The sequence below is a fragment of the Panthera uncia genome, chromosome D2 (assembly GCF_023721935.1).
Source record: "Panthera uncia isolate 11264 chromosome D2, Puncia_PCG_1.0, whole genome shotgun sequence".
NCBI lineage: Eukaryota > Metazoa > Chordata > Mammalia > Carnivora > Felidae > Panthera > Panthera uncia.
In genome coordinates, this window is record NC_064818.1 from 45951149 (window position 1) to 45970957 (window position 19809).

Here is a 19809-nt window from a genome sequence, read left to right on the forward strand (position 1 = left end):
TTTATATATATATATATATATATGTTTATATATATATATATGTATGTATCTCCAAGTTACTTAAGGACATACAAGACTGGGGCGCCTGGGTGGCTCAGTCAGTTAAGCATCCAACTCTTGGTTTTGGCTCAGGTCATGATCTCTTGGTTCAGGACATCAATCCCCATGTCAGGCTCTGCGTTGACAGTACAGAACCTGCTTGGGATTCTCTCTCTCCCTCTGTCTCTGCCCCTTCCCCGCTCACTCAACTAAGATAAATAAATTTAAAAAATAAATAAAGAGGGGGGCACCTGGGTAGCTCAGTTAGTTAAGCGTCCGACCTTGGCTCAGGTCATGATCTCACTGTCAGTGAGTTCGAGCCGTGCATCATGCTCTATGCTGACAGCTCGGAGCCTGGAGCCTGGAGCCTGCTTCGGATTCTGTGTCTCCCTCTCTCTCTCCCCCTCCCCTGCTTGTGCTCGCTCACGCTCCCTCTCTATCTCTCAAAAATAAAATAAAAAGCAGCACCTGGGTGGCTCAGTCGGTTGGGCATCCAACTTTAGCTCAGGGCATTAGCTCATGGTTTGTGATTTCGAGCCCTGCATCAGGCTCTGTGCTGACAGCCCAGAGTCTGGAGCCTGCTTCAGATTCTGTCTCCCTCTCTCTCTTCCCCTTCCTTGTTCGCACTGTCTCTCTCTCTCTCTCTCTCAAAAATAAGTGAACATTAAAATATTTTTTAAAATTTTAATAAAAAAATAAAGAAATACAAGATGAATTCTGGCGATTATCCATGAATCAATACCACATTCCAAGAACTACCACAGCCTAATGCTCACATCAACTTATTCAGAACATGAAACTTCTGAAGTTTTATCAAATTCTCAAGAAAGCCACTATTCATAGGAAAAATGTGATGTTTTTAAGACCATCTGTGAGTCCACAGATCTGAGAAGTGCACTATGAATTATCTGAGATCAACAACACTCACAATGGTCTTGAGGGATCCAAATGTGGTGATGGCCTGGCGCAGAGCAGTTGTGTCCGCTTCAAAAAGTAGGACAGTCGAATCTTCAGGTTTGAGGGTCAGATTGCCCAGTCTGGAGAAAAAATAAAACCTGGCTTTTTTAAGGAGTAACTATTTAATCCAAAACAAAGCCAAACTGTGAGTAATCTGAAATGACTACTTTTCTAAGAAACTCATCACAGGTAGATGACTTAACTACGCACCACCCAGTGTAACATTAAATATATAAAGCAGGATGACCTTATCACAGAAAAAAAGAAGTTAAATCCAAGACATACAATGAGTTACAGAATTGACTTTTTTAGCGGCGCCTGGGTGGCTCTGTCAGTTGAGTGTCCAACTTCATCTCTCAGGTCATGATCTCACAGTCCGCAGGTTCTAGTCCCACATTGGGCTTTGCGCTGACAGCGCAGAGCCTGCTTTAGGATGCTCTGTGTCCCTCTCTCTCTGCCCCTCCCCTGCTCTCAATCAATTTTGACTTTTTAAAAAATGTATCAAAGTCAAAGAGCCAAAAGTCAAAACAAGCAAAAAACATCTTTACCTCTCTAGGCACACAGAGACTTGATTGGCTAGATCTTTGTTTTGGGTGCACTCCAGTTGATGAATAAGACAATTGAACTGGCCCAGTAACTGTAAGAAAAATTGAAACCGTCTAGCCACACTGAGTATATCCAAGTTAACAAACAGCACTTGAAATTAAACTTTTACCTGATCTATATTAATGCTACATTATAGGAAAGGCATTCTCTGGAAACCAAAAGCCACAGTCAAAACCAATTACAGCCTTGCAACCAACCACCTTACCCAGTAGAGCTGTTGGGCCTGCTGCTGAAGTGTCTCTTCTTTAAGCTGATAGATGAGATCCACCTGTTCATACAGCCACACCTCACGGCTTCGAAGGCATTCCAGGTGACGGCTTATGCAGCTGTGAATCTGGGCTTTGACCTAGGAAATGCATACCTGTTAGCTTCACTCCTGTTATAAGCCCGAAGAATGGTGTTACCCACAGAATGGTGAGGTACTTAAACTTTGGGGGGGGTCACACATCCTTTTGGTTATCCAATGACATCTATGGAGCATCTCCCCAGAAAAACACATACTATATACTCAAAATTTTGCCTCTAATTTCAGGGTTTAGGGTCCCGAAGTCCACCCATGAAACCACCAAAGCCCCATGGACCCAGTTTAAGAATTCCAGACATAAAGACATTCACAGGCTCAAAAATCCTCATTCAATACACCCTCCCTCTGAAGAGGAACCGGCTTATTTGGGTGGCCTAAAGTAATCAAGAGAAAATAAATGATATGCCATGTAACACTGATCCCCCTCAGTTTTCCATATAATTTGAAAACCTATAGTCTGACAAATTCATCAGTGGAGTAAGATAGGAGTATTAACTTAATAGCTAGCCCTTATCTGTTTTCTCACTCTACAAATGAGCAATCCATTTACAGTAAGCCAATTCAGTAAAGAGATGTGCCACTACATGTCAATAGCTACAAGACCATTAGGGCAGACAGTTTAAGTAAAACTATAAACTAAATGTTTCTGGAAGCATAAACGGCGATTCAGAAAAGGACAAATGTAAAAATCCTAAGGAAAGAAACCAAAACAGCCATAAAATCTGAGAATTCACATAAGAAACGATTTTTAAATAAGTTTTTCTATATAATAAAGTTTTATTTCAAAGTCATGTAATACTTGGTCTTCCAAGTATTGGAAGTATTCCAAGTATTGGTCTTCACCAACACGGTACTAGTAGGCCAATGGAACAAAAAGATTTCATTCTGGCTTGCTCTAACAGATAAAGTTATTTACAGAACCATGCCACCAACAAAACCATGCCACCACCAAGTTAAAGGATGGTAGGGGACATGATGAAGTGCCACCCTTTATGCAACAAGGACACAGCTGAGCAGTAGTGCTCATTCATTTTGTTATGTTTTATTGATGGCAGTGCTTGGCACAGGGACCACACACAATGCATGCGGAACTCTTTACAGTGGTACAAGGTTTTCCAGACTCTTCTACCATATGTTTAATTTCCCCTGGGGATCAAAAGCATTAACATTTCAGGCATACCGTGCAAGGCATGGGGTGAAACTTTCTGGATGGCACTGAGAAGTCAAGCCCTTGGCCATGCTCTAACCAGCCCTGTGCTAAGAGCCCAGACAAGGGAAGAAAAAAGCGCACATCACACCTCTCGCAAGTTATCTTTAATTTGCTGTTCAGCCCGGAGAACTCCACCAATAGCAAGCTCCAAGTCCCTCCGTGCATCACAACACCTCAAAAGGGGTTCTCTATTACTGGAGCAGCCACTCTGGTCCTGTGAGGTACTCATTCTGCTCACTGTTCCTTTGAAAGAAAGAAAGAAAAAATCTAAATTGCACTGTAATTGCAACCAAAAACCACCTTTCAATCATCCCCCAACTGATCATTCCAACCAGTTCCCAATAACTAGCATAATTAGATTACTTCCAACACATGACCCAGCACACAGTATACTCAAAAAATACTGCTTCTTCCTTCCTGCTCAACACTACTGCATTCCTGACATATAATTCTAGGCATCTAGGTTAGTGACACTTTACATGTGAACAAACTGTTCCTAAAACACCAATTTTCCTGAACCGATAGAGCAATTATGTAGCCTCCAAAAAGTTAAAAGAACACTGGAATGTAAATTTCTATTTATAACACATGTAAAATCATAGGAGGCATGTGTTCTTATTTTACAGATTTAGAGGTGAAGACTAAAAGGTCTAGAAAGATCCATAATTATTTTGAAAAGTAGCGACAAACCAGTAATTGGTAAACAGAATTTAGAACATAGTTTAGATCTGGCATTTGCCTATATTTATTGAGAAAGAGGAAATTTTAATGTATTTCCTCTTTTCTCTTTTAGATGGGACTTTTTTTTTAATTTAGGAAGAACTAACTTAGGGATGGTTTCATAGCTAAGAAGTTTTCAAGAATGTAAATCTAACAAAATACTTTCATAGGATTCTGATAAGGGAAATGCTTACAGGCATTGGTGTGGCTGCTACAGGAATTTTCTACAATCCTAGGTTTACAAGAGATAAGAAACAGAAGTGGAAAGAACAGCACATAACCAATGACATAATAGGACACTGAAACAGAAGCATTGGAAAACAATGAAGCAAAAGCTTAAAAAAACCGCTGGAAGAAGTTTGTGTCTATCCTGGAAAGATCTAGAATCAGAGATCATTTGTAAACACTTAGAAAAAAGCAGTAATCGGTGTAGCCCAGCATGTGTTCACTAAGTCACTAAGCCCTGTGATACCAAAGTTTCTTCCTTCTTGAATAGTTTTACTAAACTGGCCACTCAACGTAATCCTGCAGCCACAATCTATCTGGATGCTCGACAGTGCAGCCTGTGACAAGGTTACATACGGTCTTCGAGGACAAAGTGAATATGAGCTAAACAGAACTACAACTAAATGGATTATTTTTTACAAACAACTCAAAGGATAACAGACTGAAGCCAGTGTGTGAAGTTTTTAGAGGTATGTTTTCCCCTATTACTCAACTGTTTTCCTTAAGTACCTGGATAAAAACAGAAGACAGACATTAAAGTTGGGGTTAACACAGGACTTTGACAAAAACAGAGTCCAAAACAATCTCGACATAACTGTTAAATCTTATAAAACAGAATGTAAATTTTTAAAACTTGAATGGGGGAAGATAAAGTAAAAGAGAATAAAATGTTTTTAAAAAGATGAAGATTTGTAATTGAAAGTATAGCTCTACATGAGTTAGCACTGTGCAGGGTCTAAGAAAAATAATGAACTATTTGCATTTACCAACAGTATAGCATTTGTCACAGGACTAATCTGTTCCATATTTATTACATTAAATTTGAAATTTTTTTCTGAATAACACACTTTAGAAAACGCATTTAAAAAAGGGAAAGGGACTCTAAAAATATGAAAAATTTCTCTAGGAAGGGAAGCTGTTCACCCTAGATAAGTTTCTGGGAGGACATGATTACTACACTCAAATACTTGGCGACCTGTCAAAAAAGACTTAGATTTGTTCAGAATCACCTACAGGGAGTAGAGGAGGATTAACATGAGACATCTGAGACATATATAAAAGAACTATCGGTTCTGAAGGCAAGGACCTTCTGAGAGATGGCTGCTCTTGGCTCAACAGCAGTCTACCCAGCGCAGAGTCCTCCAGATGACTGACACCTCATCTGAGACAAAGCGAACTTTGGCCTAGACTGCATCTCCATGCCTAGGTTTAGGACCAGATAGCTAGCTAGAAACTAGAAAGGGACAAAAGCAGTGTGATCCCCACCCTCAGAAATAAAATGATGGGGGGGGGCACCTGAATGGCTCAGTCAGTTGAGCGTCTGACTTTGACTCAGGTCATGATCTCACGGTTGACAAGTTGGGAGCCCTGCGTTGGGCTGTGTGCTGACAGCTCACAGCCTGGAGCCTGCTTCGGATTCTGTGTCTCTCTCTCTGCCCCTCCCCCATTCATGCTCTGTCTCAAAAATAAAATAAACATTAAAAAAAATAATAATAATAAATAAAATAAAACGATGGGAGGAAGAAGCCTAACAGGCTTTCTTTTTACCATCTCAGGAAAAGATCCAAGTGAGGAACTAGAGATCCTATAAGAAACTGAAGGCAATTCATGAAATTTCCAATTGTTTTGTTACCTTAGTCTGTTTCCCCATAATGACTTTTTTTTTTTTTAATTTTTGAGAGAGAGAGTGCGTGGGGGTGGGGGGCAGGGAGAGAAGGGCAGAGGAAGAGAATCTTTTTTTATTTTGAGAGAGAGGGGGCGCAAGTGAGTGAGGGGCAGAGAGAGGGGGAGATAGAGAAGTGGGGCTCACCCGATACGGGGTTTGTGAGAGAGAGAGAGAGAGAGAGACAGAGAGAGAGAAAGAGAGAGAAAAAGAGAGACAGAAAGAGAGAGAGAGAGACAGAGAGACAGAGAGAGAGACAGAGAGAGAGAGACCTAAGCAGGCTCCACACTCAGCACGGAGCTCAATCCCATGACCCTGGGATCATGACCTGAGCTGAAGAAATCAAGAATCAGATGCTCAACTGACTGAGCCACCCAGGCGCCCCTCCCCATAATGACTTCTAAAAAGCAAGGGCTTCCTTAACTAAATTTGAGAGGAATCGCTGTGGAAAATTTTTCCAACCCTCAAAACACCAACACCAGCTGTAAATACTTTGCTAACTTTTTTTTTAATTTAATGTTTACTTATTTTTGAGAGAGAGAGAGAGAGAGAGAGAGACAGAAGGTGAGCTGGGGAGAGACAGACACAGAATCCAAAGCGGGCTCCAGTCTCCGAGCTCTCAGCATAGAGCCTGATGCGGGGCTGGAACTCAGACCACTGAGATCATAACCTGAGCCAAAGTCAGACACTTAACCGACTGGACCACCCAGGCGCCCCACTACTTTTCTAACTTCTTTTTCACACTGGAAGCTGCCATGTGTTACGCATAGGAATTAGTGTACACTTGGTGCACGCTGGAGGGACTCTGAAAAATACAAGTGAACACAACACAAGTGCAACACAAGTGAAACGCTGGCTCATACTTGGAGAGCTGGAGTCACCTCATTACCACAAGTTGCTACACTTTGCACTTAAGAGTTCTATGCAAGGCATGTTTAGTTGTCTTTCCAATTATTAACCAAATTTCACCTGTGCCAAATTTCCCATTCTTAGGTCCTCACCATTTGTGTGGAATGCCACAATGCCTGGCACAGTATAAAATTTAATCAATAAAATTAAACTAGAATGCACTTCACAATGTCAAAACCCGAGCTCTACATCATATGGGTGGCACATTCAAATGCATTTAAGTGCTGACTGTTATTACTAGATCCCTATAGATGTTTTCAATTCAATCACAAGTACCATACAACTGTCTAATGAGAACAAAACATGGCAAATTGGTTTTTCTCCTTATCAGCTATGGACAGAAGGCAGGATGAGATTTTAAGTTACAAAACTGATTTTTCCCACATATTTATCACATGTTTTCAAATTAAAATGAGTGTTATCCTTCAAAACAGTCATCTTGTTAAGAATAAGGATCTTTAGGGTGCCTGGGTGGCTTGGTCGGTTGGGCGTCCGACTTCGGCTCAGGTCATGATCTCACGGTCTGTGAGTTCGAGCCCCACGTCGGGCTCTGTGCTGACAGCTCAGAGCCTGGAGCCTGTTTCAGATTCTTTGTCTCCCTCTCTCTCTGACCCTCCCCCGTTCATGCTCTGTCTCTCTCTGTCTCAAAAATAAATAAACATTAAAAAAAAAAAGAATAAGGATCTTTAGAGCCCATTTGTCAGTCGCTAAGAAAACCTGTTTCATTTCCTTATGATCAGTCCCAGGATGCTTGTCTCTCTGCTGCCTTTGGCAGTCTCCCCCACCTCCCTGTGCAGCAGTGGAGGGGACAGTCAGCTTCTATAGCCTAGATCCCAAGAAAGTAGTTATGCAAAGGCTTCCCTTTTTGTACTGCAGTGAGGAGGAAGCCCTCAGAATGGAAATCAAGAACACCACTACACAGGTGAACTCAAATCACAATGAGGGGAAGACTGACCTAGCTTAATGAAAGCTTTATGAAACATCACATCCAAAGAGACATGTATGAAGTAACTAGTGCATATGGTCATTTTCAACAATCCACCATTTGTTTCAGGTTTGAGAGCCTATTTTGCCTATTTTCTTACCTGTAAAAAGACTGGACCAAATCAGCTCTCAATCTAAAATTCCAATCAATTAAAGACTATTAAAAATGTTCTTTTTTGGGGCACCTGGGTGGCTCAGTCAGTTAGGCGTCTGACTTCGGCTCAGGTCATGATCTGACAGTTTGTGAGTTCAAGCCCCACATCAGGCTCTGTGCTGACAGCTCAGAGCCTGGAACCTACTTCAGATTCTGTGTCTCCCTCTCCCTCTGCCCCTCCCCTGCTCGTGCTCTGTCTCTCTCTCTCTCTCTCAAAAATAAATAAGTATTTTTTTAAAAAAATCTTTTTTTATTCATCTTTATAATCCAAAATACTGCCCTACCACCTTCAAAAGAAGACTGCCTTAAATGTATATTTTTTGAGACAAAATCTAAAATTTAAGTGCTTCTAAAACTTCCCCGCCTCTAGGATTCCTGTCCTAGGTTTGAGGGTAGGGGGAAGTAGGAGGGAGAGACACACGTACCCCTAAAATAAAGCTCCCGGAGAACCCAGAACTCTCCCAAAACAAGAATTCTACAAACTATATATGCCATCTTTGCACAGTGGTTGGCACAAATCTAATTATGAAACCCAAAGACCTTGAAACCAGAATTGAGCAACTAACCACAAATGAAACTAAGTCATTATCATATGATTTAACCATAAAATTTCCAAAAAGCAATAGCCCTCTTGTGACCAACACAAACCACAATTTAAAGTTGAAAAACCCGGGGGCGCCTGGGTGGCTCAGTCGGTTGGGTGTCCAACTTCGGCTCAGGTCATGATCTTGCGGTCCATGGGTTCGAGCCCCGTGTCGGGCTCTGTGCTGACAGCTCAGAGCCCGGAGCCTGCTTCGAATTCTGTCTCCCTCTCTCTCTGACCCTCCCCCATTCATGCTCTGTCTCTCTGTCTCAAAAATAAACAAACATTAAAAAAATTTTTTTAAGTTGAAAAACTCTTTGCCATCTCTTTAGTAGACTATTCTCATTGTACAGATGAAACCACAAAAGCCCAGACAGTTTAAATGATCCATCTAAAGGACCACAGCCATAACAGGTTTGGGTTTAGAACTGAGGTTCCTAAGGTCTAGTCCGGGATGCTCTGTAACCAACTTGTTCTTCTTTTAGTGTATTATCACTCACAAATTATTTTTATTTGCCAATTCTAGAGTCTGAAATTAACATCCCAAAAACAACAAAAAGAAATTAACATTCCAATAGAATACTATTGTACTACTGAAATAACTTACATTAAGATTCTGTCCATTTTCATAGTCCTCAATAAATTAAGACAGTTTTTCAGAACTTTTTTCCTTAAATAATGCTAACAAAATAAATAATGCTCGTGCACATCATGACAGGTTCAGAATAATCAAAACACTGCCAAGTACCAGTCCCAAGCAAGGAGGACAGGAGCAGCAGCCCTGGATCTGATCCCACATCTGTATCACAATCACTCAGAGTTCCATCCGTCTGTCTGAACAAAGGCTTAAACCAGGTCATCTCTAACTGCACCTTCCAGTTCTCAGTGTTTGTCACCCTTCCCACCTAACCTCCTCTCCAAGAAAAGAGGTCCACTTTTTAGTTATTTTCCTGGCATCCAAATCATTGCTAGAAACCCACACACTAAAAACCAATCCACAGCATACATCTATGTTTTATTGACTACTAAATTTGAAATACTGCCAATTTAGTTATCTTTGATGAGACAATATATAATAGACCGTTGGTACAAATTTTCAGGAAAAAAAATTATGAAGTAATAGTCCACATTCCATTTTACCTTGAGACATTTCTTCACATGTTCTTTCTTCTTGTTAAAAAAATTTTTTAAGGTTTTTTACTTCACAATTCATTACCTCAAAGGCTATATATCTTACCCTAGCCCCAGCCCACTTTTAATTCTTTATCAAGAAAGTATTTTTGAAATTCAGGATCTGATTCTCCGTAATTTTTTTATACCTGGCAAATAAGGTTAATGCCTGAAGAGACTTACACAAAATAAGATAACAATGAAATCTCCATAGCATATTTTAAGATTACAACTTCAGAGCTTACTGCCCTAGGATCTGTCTACCTTCATACACGGAATTACAAGCAGTCAACCCCAGCACATCAAATTTCCGAAGCAGTAACTGAAAACTGACCACAAAATTCCCCACCTAAAGCCAAGACTTTTCTAGTTCAAAAGCAACAATGACTCATGCAACTTTCCAGGTTCCCCCACACTTTCTAAGAGCACAGTAGCCGGTATGAGCCGCAGCCCGCAGGGTCACCTCTCAGCACGCATGCGCGCAGCCAGGGCCACAGAGCCCCTTCCTCTGCCCGGCGCGCGGAGTCGACTCAGAGCGCTCCCGCTGCGGCCCTGGGCTGCCCGACGTACCCCGCAGGCCCAGTCTCCGCGCGCCACCTGCCTGGTGAGCCGGAGGCCCCTTTATCCCGGACTCAAGGACCGAAGGTCCCCGAGGCCACGGGCCGCGCCCCGCCCCGCCCGCTAGTGGCAGCAGCCCACGGCGGCCGGGAACGCGCACGTCGGCGCCAGGGGCGGGCCTGGAGGACCCGCCCGCTCGGACGCCCCCATCCTGCCCCTCCAGCCGGAGGCCCCCCGCAGCCTCTCGCAAAGCTCCACCCCCTCCCCGCCGCTTCCGGAAGCCAGGGGCCCACAGACACCAGGGGGCTCCTCTCCAGCGTCCCCTCCGCCCTGCTGCTCCAACTCTTAGCTTGTGTCCACCTCGCTCTGTGCCCCAAATCGTCGAGACTTTGAGGACTTAAGGGTTTTGCTGCTAATCGTTACAGAGAAATAACAAACGTGGGTCAGTCAGAAGGCTTACGGAGTTATTCTTGGAATGTCCCTTCCCAGTAGCTTACACTTCCAGAGATCACCCCTGTCAGCCCAGCTGGGGTTCGGCCCTCGTCTTTTGTTCCAGGCCCTCTCAGACATCCCCTCATATCTGTGACACACCTCTACCTGTACCCTAGTGTCTGTCTCTCACAACAATCACATGCTCGCACACAAGCCACACACAGTCCAGTGCCGCTGTTAAAAGTCATGAATGCTCTTCATTCAAAAAAAAGCTTGCTTAGAGCACCTACCAGATGCCAAGCACTATTCTAGGTGCTGAGAATACGAAAGTTAAAATGAGAGCCCTACCTAGTGAGGCAGTAATACAAAAGAGAATGGACTCTGGAGGTAGACCATTTGAGTACAAAACTTTGCTTCCCACTTAGGTGCTGTGTGACTACAGGCAAGTCACTTAACCAATCTGTGCCTCAGTTTCCTGGTCTGTAAAATGGGGACATAATAATGGACCCAACTCAATGAGAATTACATGAATTGATACATGGAAAATGTTTAGGACGCTACCTGACACAGTATTCCTGTATGATTATCATGCTAATGGTACTTCTAGTCTGGTGCCTTTTTCTCCAAAAACAATCCTTACAGTCTGCATATCCAATCAGGCCAGAAGACAAAATCTAGACAGCACAGTCATTCCCTTCCAATCAATTATATTAATGCAAAATACTTGCTCTTGTCTATGTATATGAAATGATTTTTGTAAATAATAAGAGTAAAGAAAAACCACATGACAAAAAGCAAACACAAAAGGTCATCACCTTCAATTACGCATCCCTCAGATTTCAGATGAACAGAGTTTGTGGAGGCGCCTGTTTTATCTATCATGCACAAAGTTTCTGGGATCAAATTTCAGACATTACCAAAAATAATGAGAAAACAATTTCTTAAAGTTTTTTTTATTCATTATTATTTATTTTGGGCAGGGGTGGGGAGGGAGAGAGGGAAAGAGAGGATCCCAAGCAGGACCCACACGCTGTCAGTGCAGAGCCTGACACGGGGCCTCAATGCCATGAACCATGACACCATGACCTGAGCCAAAATCAAGAGTCAGATGATTAACAGACTGAGCTACCCAGACACCCCATGACCCTTTGTACTTTAAGTCAAATGGTTAGAAAGGAGGAATTCTCAGTCTATCAAAACAGAACTGATGTCAAAACTTTTTATCTTTTAGGTGTCCCTATAAAATACTCACAATGTAAATACAATAGAAACTATGTTGACCATCACCTACATAACTGATAAGCCCTACACTCACTCTAAAAGATCCTGACCAACGCCTCTACACCCTAAATGCTCCAGCTCTCCCTCACTTGAATTCCCAAGTTACAGTTACTAAAAGTCAGTGTTTTGTCAGCTTATGCCAACTTTAGTTGTTACTACAATGATGTGATTTATTAAGTATTACATAAACATAAGAAGACTGGGGAGGAAAAAAATCATAAAAATCTAGAAGAATTCTGCATTCAAACCACTTTGCAGGCTCCTCTTTACTCCCTTAAGCTTTATTATTTGCCCTTGCATCTTTATACAATGTTTACATTCTAAAGGGTATTTTACTCTCTTCTGCTTCAAGATTTCTATGCTTGCTATCTCAGAACAAGTGAACCATCCACTCCCAGTAGATCATCTCATCTAAAGAGAACATAAACTATAACTTTCCAATGACTCCCCACTTACCTACAAGATACAGTCCAAATTTTGTATAAAGGCAATAAAGTTCTCTATTTTCTTGTTCCAACATGGCTCTCCTGCTGTTTCCCCAAAGGAACCCCCACACCGTGATCTGCTACACAGCTGTTCCATGAAAAGTCCAGGCTGGTTCACCTTGTCCAGCTTGGCTCTCCCAACTCTCTCTGCCAGCAATACCAGTTCCCTTCTCCCCACCTGTCCACTTTCTAACCATGCCCAAGTCGCCACTACTGTGAAGCCTCTCCTGACCAAGCACCCCTGTCCTCAATAGTTTTAGCCAACAGGGTTAGCTGCTGCCTCCTCTGGATTCACTACATTCTGAACAGGTTTCCAGTATGACACCTGTAACATGCCACATTATTACACATTACATGCCTGCCTCCTTAGCTTGAAGATTCCCAAGAGAAGGTATCATATCTTACTTGGCTTTGTTCACTCTAATGCTTAACAGATAAGCCTGGTAAGGGTGTCTTGGCATTAACCCCCTTCCACTCTACATGCTCTACTGAATTGACTTAAAGAGAATGGTGTTCCTGGAGTTGCACAGTACTGTGACCCTAAACTCAACAGAGGCTTAATATATGTTTGATAAGTGGATGGATGAATGAGTGATAAACAAATGTTCAAGTTCAGACTTATATAATAAGTACAGTACAGTTCTTCTTTAAACACAGATAATCACCTTGATGTGACACTAAGGCCTGCATTAATTCAGAAGGGTTTTTCAGAGGTGGAAATGTTTCTAGCAGAAGGCTTAATTTTAGTTTTCTTTCAAACAAGACAAAACCGGCAAGGGTATTGCTACCGAAACCATGATCCCAGGATATGCACAGAGAAAAAGTATCTTTCCTGACACCAGATCTATCAAAGCTCAGCTATACAGATCCACAAACATCAGCAAATCTGTAAGTTAAAGGGGAAATATTAACTATATTTACAGCCAACTCTGGATATTTTTTTTCCCCTCAAGATTTTGCAGTACCACAGAAATTCTAGCTGACACCACAGAAGTTTGGTAGGCTTTCAGAACTGAGGCCCTGCCCTATTTTCAACTTGAACCTTCTGGCCATAATACAGTCAAGGATAGGAAAACATGTTACTTATCCACTATCGCAGTAATACCATTTTATCCCCGATTTTATGATAAGTATCTTGTGGTTTTTCCCACAGAAGTGAACATGTGATATAATATTTTCCCTTCCCTAAAGCTTGTGGGACTAGCAATAATGCCAAAGTCAAATTCAAAATATACCTAAGGTTATGTTCTTATGAAATCAGTAATTGTCCAAGTATTAAAAGACTTAACTTCTTGGGGTGCCCGGGTGGCTCAGTTGGTTAAGCGTCCGACTTCAGCTCAGATCTGATCTCGCCGTTCGTGAGTTCGAGCCCCCACATCAGGCTCTGTGCTGACAGCTCGGAGCCTGGAGCCTGCTTCCGATTCTGTGTCTCCCCCTCTCTCTGACCCTCTCCCTCTCACACTCTGTGTGTGTGTGTCTCTCTCTCAAAAATAAACATTTAAATTTTTTTTTAAAAAAAGACAACTTTTCTATGACCTTACTGACAATCAAAAACCTTTTAACCTATTTTGTCAGCTATTCACTCCTTCAATGAACCAAATTATCACATTTGTAGAGGACTCTAAGTAATGCTGGATAAGAGGACTGGAAGCCTCAAAAGTGCCCCCAAACATACTTCTACCCCCAGAGAAGAATATCTTGATTCCACTGAATAATCAAGTCAGGCAAAATCAGGGATGATGGCTTGGGATAAGAATGGCTAAGAGAATTAGAATGAATCATTCATATCAGAAGAAAAAAGAGTACTCTCAAAATAACAATTTTATTCACTTGCCAGTGAATCTACTGAATTCAAAGAGAATAAATACCATGTCAGGCTCCGAGGTACTGTAGGCTAGACGGGATGTTATGACTGAATGTTATAATTTAACAAGCAAAGACAAGCTGAGAAGGACTATATGGCAGCGCCTTTAACTGATAAGCACAGAAACACTATTTAAAGGGACTCAGTAGAGTAAAAGTGCTCAACTTGGCCCCCAGATCAGCCTAGGCCACTGGCATTGTTTCTGTGCTCTATGTTGAAAAAAAGTATTCAGACATACTCATAACTGAAACAAAGCCTAAATGAAAATGTGGACAAAAGCTTTATGAAAACTAAAAAGTAGCAAGAAGAGTAACAAAAATGTCATGGACATCTATAATACCTTCCTGAAAACTGTGCTTAAGCCAATACATACACACTGGTTCGTGCCTTATGGTCACTTTAGACTTGCAACCTAACTGGTATATAAACAGAGACAATGATTCCACTAATTTCAGCAATGCCTCAGAAAGTACAGTCTGAACCAGGAACACATTCTATTGTGCTCATCATGCATAGTGACAAGTCTCAATTCTCTGAGGCTCAGTATACTTCTTTCAAATAACTCAAAGATTAATATATTTTAATTTTTTAAATTCCAGTGTAGTTAACATAGTTGTATTAGTTCCCAGTGTACAATAAAGTGATTTAACAATTTCATATATTAACTCAGTGCTCATCAAGATAAGTGTACTCGTAATCCCCCAAAGATTGATATATGTAAAGCACTTAGAATAATGCCTAACACATAGTAAGAGCTATATAGGCATTAAAGTTTCCCCCATTATCCAAAAGCAGGGCATTCTGTGCAACCTTTCGTAAGTTGAAATGGCATAAAGAAGCAATTACCATTAATTAATATGGAAAAATTTTTGAGCATTTCCAGGCCCCAAAAATAACCTCTCTGAGGATTTTCTGATGCCTTACAACATATCTTTCTAATGGATGCACAAAATAAATTGACACAAAGCACTAATGCTCACAGACACAGTTCAAAGCTGTGGTGGCTTGCTGCTGAGATGCTGAGTGTAGTTCCCAGGGAAGGAGCTTGGTGGCACCACTCTAGCTGCTGGGGAGGCACGCCGCCTCTACATCGGCTCACTGCAAAATAAATGCTGAACGCTATATTCCCTTTTCACTGTTTTTTGTAAAAGCAAAACTCCTCTTTGGATTTCTTTGGTTAGCAAAAAAAAGATAACGAGTGCAGGTCTTTTGTAAAAGCAAAGTGGTATAACACATGCTTTAAAAAATCAAGGGATATCTGCAGCTACTTTTATCACTCTTGGTCAGAGAATGGGGTATGATAATAAAGAAGACATTTTATTATGTAGCTCGTATATTCAATAAGTCACCATCATCTCTCTCCAGTATTCCTGCAGAAACCTCATGACTGCTGCCCACCCCACCCCCACCCCCACCTACTCTTCTCTTTGCTGGCTCAGTCCAGCCACCATTGCTTCCTTGCTGCTCCCCCAGCATACCAAGGATGCTTCCACCTCCGGGCCCTTGCACTTTCTTCCAGAGGGCCTCATGTCCACTCTTTCACTTCCTTAGGGGATCTGATCACTTCCTTAGGCTGTCTTCCCAGTGAGGCCATTGCTCACTATCCTATACAGACTAAATCTTCCTTCCACAGTCACAGTTAATATATTTTCTTTTTCTCCATAGTACTTACCACAATCTGACATGAAGAAACCATTTATTTTCTGACCCCACTTCAGAAAACACACTGAAAGGTAAGTTCCACACAGGAAGAAACTTTGTCTTTTTGTCCACCATTATACAGTAGGTATTCAATAAATATTCGTTGAATAAATTCAGTAAACATTTAATATATCTTTGTGCCAAGGCTTTCTTTTACACATTATCTCATTTAGTCCTCACAAATATTTAAGGTACATATTATTGCAATTTTAAAAATAAAGAACCTAAGGCTTAAAAAACAACAAAAAAAAGAAAGTAAGGATTGAGGGGGTTAAATACATTACCTACAATCACAAGCTTCCAAGTGGAGGAACCAAGATTTAATCTTTAATCCCAGGTCTGAGTCATAACTCCTTAGCCACACAATGTATGTTAAAGGGGTCATTTAGGCATTGAGATTTTATGTATTCATTCAACAAATATTTACTGTGTGCTTAAGCTGACTATACTTATGATAGTCCCTGAAGCCACAACGGTGAACTTGCTATCTAGAGGAGAATTGTGCCACTGAGTCACCAAAAACTCAGCAGAAAATACTAATTATTTGAAATAAGAGACAGAGTTAAAAATCCATCAGCAGCGGCAATGACTGGCTCTGAATGTTCTCCAGTATGGTAACGCTTCCCTTACTCTAGGAGGGGAATTATTATAAAACATTAGCCAAGAGGCTTTTGAATGGGGGTAGGGATGTGTCAGAATATCCTGCACGGTTTTCTGAAGCCCCTACACAAGTTCCTGAGATTCTGGTACAACTAAGCCATTTAATAAAATGGGGTGGAGTGGGAAGTCCTACCTAATTCTAAAATAAGATCGCTCCGCCCCCCCCACCCCCCACCCCCACCCCCACCCCCAACCCCGGAGAATCACATTTTCCTTCCCTTACATAGCTCACCATGCTTTTCCACTTTTGAAATACCTGTTTGACCAACCGTGATAATGTAATAACAGAGGTTTATTTAAACACAAGATACCAGGAGCGCCTGGGTGGCTCAGTCGGCTGAGCGTTGGACTTAGGCTCAGGTCATGATCTCATGGCTCAGGGGTTCCGGCCCTGCGTCGGGCTCTGTGCTGACAGCTCAGAGTCTGGAACCTTCTTCAGATTCTGTGTCTCCCTCTCTCTCTCTGCCCCTCTCCCACTCGTGCCACGTCTCTGTCTCTCCAAAATAAACATTAAAAATCTTTTAAACACAAAATACCATAGGGCTGCTCCGATGGCTCAGGCGGTTAAGCCTCCGACTTGGGCTCAGGTCATGATCTCATGGTTTGTGGGTTGGTGCCCCACATGGGATTCTGTGCTGACAGCTCAGAGCCTGGAGCCTGCTTCGCATTCTGTGTCCCCCTCTCTCTCTGCCCCTCCCCCACTCACGCTCTGTCTCTCAAAAGTAAACAAATATTAAAAACGCAAAATACCATAAAACTTTAGACCCCTATGATTTTCCCTAGGGACTCAAAGACAAAAGTCTCATAAAAAGGGGGAAAGGAGAAATAAAATGTGAGGGATATTACGGGGCTAGACCTTACATATATTATCTCATTTATTTATCTTAACAACTGGACAAGCTAGCAAACATCCCAAAGAGCAAACCAAGTTAACTTCCCTAAGCCCCAAGATACACGCACCACCTCCCACTTCCACTGTACCATCTGGCAAGTCTTCCTCAAAGAGTCTGACAGTCTTTAAAGTTCAGAAATGGCATGCTAGGCCCCCAGTGCAGAAATGAGCCAACTATGATCACCCGTCTCACCCTCACCCCAGGAAGTTATTCAAGAGACCTTACAACCACATTTCCAAATTACCAGATAGGTGGTGGAAAGCTAAATCAGTCCAAAGACAGTTACGCTACAGTGAACCTTACCCTGATTAGAAAATACCGAAAAATGCTACTGTGAAAAAAGCTCTGCTTTTGTGACCTGACAGCTCTAGCGCTCTGACTGCTGTCATTCTTGATCGCATCATCCCTGGTTGTATCACATGGCACGTAACGCTGTTTTATATCATTGTTGCCCCGCCACAGGAATTTAGTTTCACGAAAATAAGCGCTGTGCCCCTTTGTTTTCATTGCTATAGCCTTAACCCCCTGAACACCTAGGCAATGAATAAATGATTGCTGGTGGAATGAATCAAGGAATGAGCAAAACTTGCTCTTCTCATCTGTAAAAAGGAGAGGATCAAGCTGCCTCTCGGGCTGTGAGTATTACATGAGATGTGCTGGCACTCAAAGGGCTGAAAAAAACATGACCTTCCTCGCGTTTCCACCCAGCAGTGTAGGAATGGATATGCCTCCGGGCCCATTCTGGAGAAACGGGAGTCTCTCTGCCCCCATGAGACCCTGGCGAGAGCAAGCAAAACCTTGCAGCTGTCACTCCCGGGGCCAAGAGAAGGCGGGCATAAAGAAGGTGGTGGCCCCCGGGCAGAGTGTTGAGGCCCGGGGAGAGCGCAGCCTCCGGCCGGCCGACAGTCAAGAAAAGGTGACCCCCGGACAGGACGGGTCGAGGGAAACGCTGGCCGGGAAAGGCAGGCCCAGGCCCGGTGGGCAAGCGGTCATGGCGCCCTGGAACAGCCCGCGGTGTGAGGGCTGGAGGAGTCGCGCCGGCCCGAAGGGCCACTGTGGTTCTTACCAGCTCCAAGCGCAGCGCCCGGCGACCGGAGTGGAAGCTTCCTCGGAGAGAGACCGGCCCGAACAAGTAAAGGGCCGAAAGGAAGAGTTCTCGCGAGAGCACAACCTTCCTCCCACGCCTCACGCCACACGTCTGACAGTCTCGCGAGATCTCTCCTCGGGTCAGCCCAAAGCCCTTGTCCGCCCTCTAGAGAGCACAGAGCGCAGGCGCACACTCGCCCCCGGCGCTGGAGGTCCGCGTCCTTTCACCGTTCCTGAGTAAATCAGGTTAAGTGAAGCAAACGTGTTGAGGGCAAACTCTGTGCCAAGGATGATCCTAAGTTAATGTCTCGTATCAAATGTCCTCATAGATAGATTTTAGTTTTAATAAACAGATGCAAAAATAAATCAAAACACAAAAGGACAAATCTTGTATGATTCCACCCAACATAAGATACGTTGAACAGTCAACTTACAGAGACAGAAAACGAAATGGTGGTTGCCACAGGCTGGGGGAGAGGACTTATTGTTTAATGAATGCAGACTTTCAGTTTGGGGTGATGGAAAGTTCTGGAGAATGAATGCTAGCGATGGCTGCACAACAATGTGTATGTAATTCCACTCGACAGTAAACTTAAAAATGGTTAAAATGGTAACTTCTATGTTCTGTATATTTTGCTTCATTTTTTTAATTTTAGTAAATAAATAAATGTCAGAGTCAGATTTCAAACCGTATCATCTGAGTCCAAAGTGTATGTTTCTTTGCACCACATCACACCACTCTGCACACCCCATGACCCTGTACCGCTTCTCAAAATTTGCCCAGTGTGGCATTACCCACATTAGAGCTTTTTTGTTAGTTTGTGACCAGATATAAATACAGGAATCTTTCTGTGGTCAGTTTTGACAGAGGCCCCCAATACTTAGCTCTCTGCTCCCCATGTTTGCCAGCAAGGTGAAGGACCATCAAAGTAGGTCCCACCCAAAAGTGACAAGGGGCAAGGCAATCTAAGCAGAAAGCAATGGGAAATGTGGGTTCAGATGCAGAAGCTAAAAGGCAGTCAGAGCCTGTATTGGAGCTTTGGAGAAGGAGGAGTAAGGCATGTTGGAGCAGCCCACAAAAGCCCCAATGAGGAAGAAAATCACCGTAAACACTGCCACAGGCAGAAGGAGCCAAGACTGTCCCTGACCCTTAACTCTCCTGTCCCCCTCCTCAATTCAGATGCAGACTCTGGATTTATACTTTTTTGTAACTACAAGTGACCAAAGCACTTTTTGATTACCTTAGGACCAAAATTCTCTTCAGGGCCCTACCTAGATTGCTCAACTAGTCCACATAGCATATTTAAACAGATAGGGTTAAGGGG

General features: G+C 42.6%; 1 protein-coding gene across 5 annotated transcripts in view; it reads right to left on the bottom strand.

Moving 5' to 3' along the window:
- The window catches only part of NCOA4 (nuclear receptor coactivator 4), a 24875-nt gene extending 6313 nt beyond the window's left edge, over positions 1-18562 (bottom strand). For 2 of the 5 annotated variants that reach the window (XM_049645367.1, XM_049645365.1), the window contains exons 1-5: positions 9988-10088; positions 3205-3359; positions 1808-1948; positions 1545-1633; positions 968-1076 (exon numbers count right to left, since the gene is read on the bottom strand). In XM_049645367.1, coding sequence (XP_049501324.1) covers positions 968-1076; positions 1545-1633; positions 1808-1948; positions 3205-3345 — 480 coding nt within the window. In that variant the 5' untranslated portion in view covers positions 3346-3359; positions 9988-10088. The other 3 variants (XM_049645368.1, XM_049645366.1, XM_049645370.1) reach the window with 3 other exon arrangements.
- Positions 18563-19809: the final 1247 nt, after the last annotated feature.